Genomic DNA, 7,615 nt, shown 5'->3' on the forward strand with positions numbered 1-7,615 from the left:
CCACGGCTAAAATGGGCGCAACAAAGGACCAACAATGCTAGAGAAGCAATTGTGTGACTCCTATTGTCTAGGTATATACTAAAGGTTGACGGTTCAAGTCGACCTAGACCATTGATTGACCGAGTATATCCGATAGGTTTCCACTAGAGAAGGTTCAAAGGTAACTCCACCTATCTCGATGCAGTTGTTTCTCGTTGAGGAAATTACACTTTGCATTTATATTCTTATGCATTTTTGTCACGATGATTTGACTTCTTATCCATGTGGGGGATTGTTGGAATTTATATATATATATATATATATATATATATATATATAAATTGTGTAGACACTCTATTGGTTATGAATAAGAAGTTTGGTAATGAAAGGGTGTGTCTTTTCGTCGACAAACAGATGTATCTTTTCATCCTAAAGGATGTGTTGTTTCATCTGAACGGATGTGTTGTTTCATTTGAACGGATGTGTTGTTTCATCCTAACAGACATGTTGTTTCATCCTTGAATGGGTGCCTTTTCGTGTGGAACGAATGTGTCTTTTCGTGTCCAACTGATGTGTTGTTTCGTCGTCGAATAGGTGCCTTTTGAAACGTGACCGGTCAGTGTCTATAAATAGACACTGACACCTTCATAAAATGTATCCAATTTTCTGCACTGAAACTCTGCTGGAATTTTTCTCCTTCCGGTTTTGCATATTCCTTTTCATACTCCGGTGTGACTTCCTCTGACATATTGTTGTGTTCGTTTGAGCTGTTGATTGATAGTGCCACCATTCTTCAGACGAAATCCGTTCTATCCTGGGAGACAAGTGTCCATCAACCTTGGGCATCAGTGAGGGGGCAAATTGTCTTAAGGAGACACGTTCTGTGGGCTCAGATTTTATTCCTCTGATACTGCATTTTTCATTCCTTTCATTTTGTCTGTTTCATCATTCTGCCACTGACAAGTAAGTCTGTTCTTTAATCTAATATTTATAATTGCACAGTGATAATTCTGATCATCTTCCTCCTCTGCTTCTATACATGGGTTCAACGCTTTTAGTGATATAATATCACCCACTGTCTTCTATAACATGATACACATGGGAATGACCAGGTCGATAACAAGCCATGGAGGACAACGTTCTTTAATCTTTAATATTACTTGTTGGATAGCTTGGAGATGAAGGAATGATTTGACTCATGGGAAACGAATACCTAGTTTGGAACAATGCAAATGGCAAGTGGATTGCATGGTTAATGAAGTATTGGAATGTATAAAACGAGGAACTTGAGCCATGTGACTTTTGGCAAAGTGACTAGACAAATTACACGGAGTCCACCAAACAATTACAGTCCTGTTTGAATACTAGTTTTTAAAAACAGTTTTTTGGTTTTCAGAACCAAAAAACAAAAAAGCTGTTTGATATGGTTTGTAAAAAAAGTTTTAAAAATTGTAACTGTTGTTTTGGTTGCTAGAATCAAATTTAAAGAAATTTAAAGAATACACTTGAGTTATTTTTGTTTTCTGTTTTGACTTTTTAAATTTTAAAACTAAAAAAACAATTATTTTCATAACTATTTTACAGATTGTTCATTTTTTCTAAAGTTATTTTAGAAAACTTTGCCTAATGTTCATCTAAACGATGTTGTTTTGGGACGAAAATCATGATGTATTTTTAATTTTAATTTATTTTAGGGTTATAATAATATTTATCATTCTAGTTTTTTAATTTTTCAACCCTAAAACGATATCGTTTAGATGAACATCAGACAAAATTGACTACAGTAACATTATATACTTTTTTTTTTTCTTTTACAAAATAATTTTAAGAAGAAAAAATGAAAACACAATCAAATATATCCGTAATTTATAGTTTGCTTTATGTTGTTTTGGGCTATTGCCCAAACAACCAACACAAAAAAAGAAAAAGAAAAAAGAAAGCCTCCTTGGGCCAGTCTACACGAAACTAACATGGAAAGTAGGCCCATAATATACTTCGTGGACCCTGTTCTTCGAATCTGCATCTCCATCGTGGTAGCCCAAAAGCAATAAGGATTTGGTGAGACGAGAAGAATTTTGGTTAGCAAAGCAACCAACCATTGTATCGAAATTCGAAAGGAAGGAATAGCATGAATATAGCATAGCTTCACGAGCATGTAAATTGTATATTCAGATCTGAGCGAACAAGAAAGGAGCGAGATGGGAAATGAGAGTAAAAGTAACAGAGTGTTTCAGATGCTGAATCGGATGGTTTCAGAACCTTACTATCTCTTCCACTTCTTAACCTTCTTCTCCTATTTCGTCATTCGCAGCTCCGCAACACATGTCTTAGCGCCTCACCTCATTCACAATCTCCTTCGTCGCGTAACTCTCTCTCTCTCTCTCTCTCTCTCTCTCGTATTTGACTCTTTGCATATTGCTTACTTGTTCCATCTCTGATGCATATGCAGGAAATACAAACGCTGTTAGTGTTCGCCGTATTGGCAGTCATCAAGGTACCTGCTATTGAAATCAGATCGAATTTTAATATTTGATTTTACTGCTCACAAAGTAAATTTGCATTTTCGTATATGAATTTAATAAAGCTTCCTATAAGTTTGCTCAATGAAAGTAGGAACGGTAACCATTAACGCTTGATTTGCCGTTATACCTTATGGTTTGAAAAGGTGCAAATGATGGACTTTAAATTTTTTTTGCGCAAAGCACCTTATGTCTTGTAAATAGTTTAAAGGCTTATGGAAATGTCATGTTAGTTGTGCGTAGTAACATTAATCACTGTTTTGATCTCCAATAATACCATGAGTAAGTTAAAAAAACCCAGAGTTCATTAAGTGGAAAAGTTACTTGAAATTAGTGTATCTGTGGACCAGTCATGTGACATTTCTGTTAGCCTTTTTGCTTGATGGAAGTGGTTTTGCGCGTAAAATGTGAATGGTGCAAAGTTAAACGGTTTTAACTGCCATTTAAAGAAATAAAAAGAATCTTTCTACATTCTTGAATTCAAAAACGTCTAGTTTTATCTTATGTGGTAGTGAGGTTCCAGTTTACATTATCTTGCACGTGTAAGCCACTCTCTATGGGCTTTGTCTGTGAAGGGTTTCAATAGTTAGTTGATTTTAGTGGGTATGATCCATCAACTGTTGTTTCACATACTGAATCTAGCAACCTTGGACATTTGTGTGCATTGTATTCAATTCTATCATTTTTCATGTTACAGGGAGCAAAAGAAGAAACATGGGAAGCCTTTATAGCTGATGCACTTTTCCTTGCCAAGGTGATCACCATTGATGCATTTGCGAAACTTTTTCAGCTTCCTACTTTTCATAATTCACTTTCCCCTTGTATGTTTCTTATGATTAGTAAGATAGGGTTCTGAATCTATATATTTTTTTAAACTGAACTTGAATTTGAGATATACCATGATATGATATCTTTAGTCTAATTAGATGCCTTTTGAGCTGTGGAGTAGCAGTAAGGACGTAAGGTTGCTCCTTTGTGATAGAGAAGTCACAGTTTCGACTATGGGAAACAACCTTTTTGCAAAAATATAAGTGTATGGCTACGTACAATTAGCCTTCACCCCTACCCTTGCAAAGCTAGGGAGCCTTGTACATTGGGGCTTGCACTTTTTCACTTTTGTTGTACTATGGAGCATGCATTATGATGATTTTCCTACTTTCATTTATTAGTAGCTGCGTACTTTTGTTTGAGAAACAAGTAATGCATATGCTTCATGTATTACATCCCTTACAGTCTGTACGCTACCTGTGGCTTCATCTCTTTCTTTGTCTATGCAGCACTCTCATCTTTTCTATCTTATTTTAATATTTCCAGATTTGTCTTTTTGCCCTTGCCTTTACAATGGATCGCCGGTTATCTGTTTGGTATATTCTTGTATTTTTAGGTGGGTAGTTTCATCTTATATTGTGATTTTTAAGCGATATATATTTTAGGTATAGAAAATGCAATTTTATTCACGCCATGTTTCTTTTTCCTCCCAATCCTTACTAGTTTAGGATAAAAGGGTTATTGTTGTTGATGTTGATGTTTCTTTTTCCTGCAATAGAAGTAGGCATCAACCATGGAAATGCTTTTATTTTGTTATATAAAAATCAACATATGATGTATCTTTTCTTCACTCTATGAGATAAAAAATGTGTTTTTCAACTGTGTAAAACTGATTATTTGCATTCCATTTTAGTCAAGTTGTGGTGTTGGATTTCTACTGAAAGTTAATTACAGACTATGTGATTCAACCACTCTAACTAATATATATGCATATTTATGATAATGCTCTGTATTGCAGTGATACATATGCTAACACAACAACCTGCATTCCAAGGACTAGGTACTGTTAGTTGGGTTTGTCTTATTTGCTTTTATGCCTTTGTTATATATTATTTTACAAGCTTCTTCATAATTGAAAGTATCATGAGAACTACAAGAATTCATTATTTTATAATCTGATCTTCAGATAAAATTCTGTTTCTATTTAATTAATTCTTCCAGGTACTTCTAGCAAGCTAACACCATTGCAGTTGGAAAGCCTACTGACAGAGGGAAACACTACAAGATTGTGGCTGGTGAGTACTGAGTTGAATGGATTTCCTTACTGAATCTTTCACTTTTAAAGTCCTGCAATGTGTTAGTTCAATAAATGTACAATGATGATAGCCTCAGGGAAAAAGGAGAAGGTTGTTAGGGAACAATAACTATATTTGCATAATCTAACAGATTTTTTTTTATAGATTCTCTCTCTGCTATTTTCTGGCATTGTTTGGGGGAATTGATGAGAATAAAATGTGGTAGGTGAGAAATTACTTGTTTTTCCCCATTTGTAATTGGTCGACTATGTTTAAACCTGTAATGCATGAAACTACCACTTTTGAAAAAGAGTAAAAAGTAATATCAGAAGTCTAATGAGTGTAGCCATGTCAGTATTTATTTTGGATCTCTTTCCTTTTCCCCGAATTTTATCCATTCTTCTTTCTTTCCATGTGTTGGCAGGTGGAATTTTGTGCTTCGTATTCATCTGCATGCATTCGCTCGAGTCAACATTTTCCTGAGCTCTCAATTACGTATGCTTACTTTGACTTTGGTCTTGAACTATTCCCCCTCCCTTCAGTAAAAGGGAAAAATAGTCAAAAGTTTCTGTTCTCTGCACAAATACAGATTTTTGTACTTTCTCACTTGATATGAATAGATTTTATGCCTTTAATCAACTGGATTTAAAATAAGTTGTCCAAAGACTTAAGAGTTTGTTTGGTTCGAGGAAACATCTTATTTTGTTTTGTATTTTCATTTTTATAATTTCAAATTGTAGAAAACATATTCGGTTGCTGTGGAAAGTTGCCACTTGCCACTACATTTTCAACTTCCTGTTTTCAGAATTGATGGAAATGTCCATTTGTTGTTTTGAAAATTTGGCCCCATCTGAAGAATTGTTTCCTAAGGAAGACATTCATTAAAACCTAACCAAATATGTTTTTAAATTTGTTTTCTGTTTTAAATGAAAATATAAATAGGAAAATACACAAGCCAAACTTGCTTTAAAATCTGTATGTTGGCTTCTAAGTTTTGAGGTTTACCTTCGAATACAATTAAAAAGAAAAAAAAACCACTCCCCAATTAAACCCGACTAGCGAGTGTGGGGTGATAGGAAAACTGTTATTACCTTCAAATACAATGCAATCTCATTATTCTTCCATTATTTTGCTTGGGAAAAACTAAAACCACATGAAATAACAAGAAAATTGTAATAGGAAAACTGCTTTACTGTACACATAGCATGTGTAGGAGGTCTACTAATGTGGTGAAAAAATTTATATACCAAAATTTCCTTGAAAATTTATTTTTTGACTAGTAGCTTTTGACAGTGCCTGTATATTCATGTCTCTATGCCAGATATTCAAGCAAAAATTTATCATTTGGAATAGTTGATCTTGGACTCTTTCCCAATGCCGCTGAAAATTTTGGAATATCTCTTAGCGGTACTGATATTAACCTATAGCATTGCCATTTGAGATTGGTTTTTCTTATTTCCTTTTCAGAATAATTTCTTTCTGTTTTACTGTTCTGGGTTCCTTTAGTTATTGTATTGCGAATATGCAATTTATATGAAGCCTCGTGATTGTCAGGAAGCATGGGTCAGCTTCCAACGTTTATCTTATTTGAGAATGCAGCTGAAGTTGCCCGCTTTCCAGAGTTGGATTTTGAAGCAACATTCTTTCACAACCCTACAATTACAAAGGTATCCGTTGTAAGTAGGATTGTTTTTGAGGTGCTATTTTGAATATTGATTGGAACATCCATTGAATGTCAGATAAAGGCCAACTGGTCAAAGTATCCTTTGATTTTAAAACTTTTTTTCGTTACACTTCATCATATCATCGTGCATGGGGTGGAGTGATTTGAATTTTTGTCCTTCTGTTTTGGCCTTTTGGGTAGAATGTTCAGGACACTGTAGGGACTTGGTATTTGCTTACTAGTGCCTTGTGATTGTTCATTACTCCAGTGTGATTGTTCATTACTCAAGCACACTGGAGCATTGCTCCATTAGTCGCATCTCTCACTTAGATTTTAACATACCTTATGGATTATGAGCTGCAGGGACTTCTTTCTCGACATTTCGAGCTTGATCGGCACCTTCTCGAATATGTTAATGGTAAATAGGTAATTTCTCCGCCGTTCTATGCTGCTAATACGTTACTTTTTCCTGCCGTTGTAGAAACACTGTAATCATTGAGACTTATTTGTTGGTTCTAGGGAATAATGGTACAAGTTGTTGACTGCGATCTAGTCTAGTCTCTCCACTCTAATTTATGCTATTACACGTAGTGGCATCTAGAGGTGTGCACTGTCCAGTTTGGTTGGATTTTCTACATCGAAAGAACCGAATCGGTAAAGTGGTTCGGTTTGAGTAAATCGAACCGGTTTCAAAAATTGATTTGGTTCTTGAACCTGTTTGAAAAAAAAGTAATTCAGTTCTTAAATTGGTTCGGAAAAATATGACGTTGTTCAGTTTAATTCGCGATTTAGTTCGGTTCATTTTGTTTTTTCTCACACTTAAAAATGATTTGGTTTTAGCTCAAACTTAACTGAATTGGTAAAATGCTTAGGTTCATGAACCAAATTGATTTTGAAAAATTGGTTCGGTTCTTGATGTGATTCGAAGAAAAATGATTCAATTCTTGAACCGATTCAAAAAATGGGGTTATTTTGGTGCCAGTCGGATCAATTCACCATATAGTTTGGTTCATTTTATATTTTTGCACATCCCTTGGCATCAACGACACCGGTTCAAAGAGAAAATCAATTTTTTTTTGTTACAAAACTCGAATTTTATTTGAATAAATGATGTCCGCATAAATTTATTTTATTTTGGTAGAGAATATAATTTCATTTTAAATTGTCTAAAAAACCGTATTAACCAACAATCTTTTTTATGGTATTAACTAATTTTGAAAAACAAATTCCATTGGCAGTAAAGTGGATTTACGTTATAGAATTACGTGAGAAATGAATTTTTTTTCTTATCATATATAATTAAAAAAATTTAAGAGACAAATTCTCTACATAACATCACTAACTTTAGTAATTAGAAGAGACAAATTTAAAACTGTAAGTGTATATACGGA

At 34.3% G+C, this 7,615-nt stretch overlaps 1 protein-coding gene across 2 annotated transcripts; it reads left to right on the plus strand.

Moving 5' to 3' along the window:
- Positions 1-2,089: 2,089 nt before the first annotated feature.
- On the plus strand, positions 2,090-7,215 carry LOC133315644 (uncharacterized). Of its 2 annotated transcripts, none has more exons than XM_061517310.1 (11): positions 2,090-2,342; positions 2,429-2,473; positions 3,196-3,252; positions 3,813-3,882; positions 4,285-4,326; positions 4,488-4,561; positions 4,986-5,056; positions 5,883-5,968; positions 6,116-6,228; positions 6,588-6,650; positions 6,744-7,215. In XM_061517310.1, exons 1-10 carry the CDS (start codon positions 2,178-2,180, stop codon positions 6,648-6,650), a joined length of 786 nt encoding a protein of 261 aa, XP_061373294.1. In that variant the 5' UTR covers positions 2,090-2,177; the 3' UTR covers positions 6,744-7,215. The 2 variants fall into 2 exon arrangements, with proteins under 2 accessions (XP_061373294.1, XP_061373295.1); XM_061517311.1 differs by having other exon boundaries at positions 6,161-6,228.
- Positions 7,216-7,615: the final 400 nt, after the last annotated feature.

Source organism: Gastrolobium bilobum, unplaced genomic scaffold (assembly GCF_033153095.1).
Source record: "Gastrolobium bilobum isolate Gb01-03AN ecotype WA unplaced genomic scaffold, APGP_CSIRO_Gbil_v1 utg4030, whole genome shotgun sequence".
NCBI classification, from domain to species: domain Eukaryota; kingdom Viridiplantae; phylum Streptophyta; class Magnoliopsida; order Fabales; family Fabaceae; genus Gastrolobium; species Gastrolobium bilobum.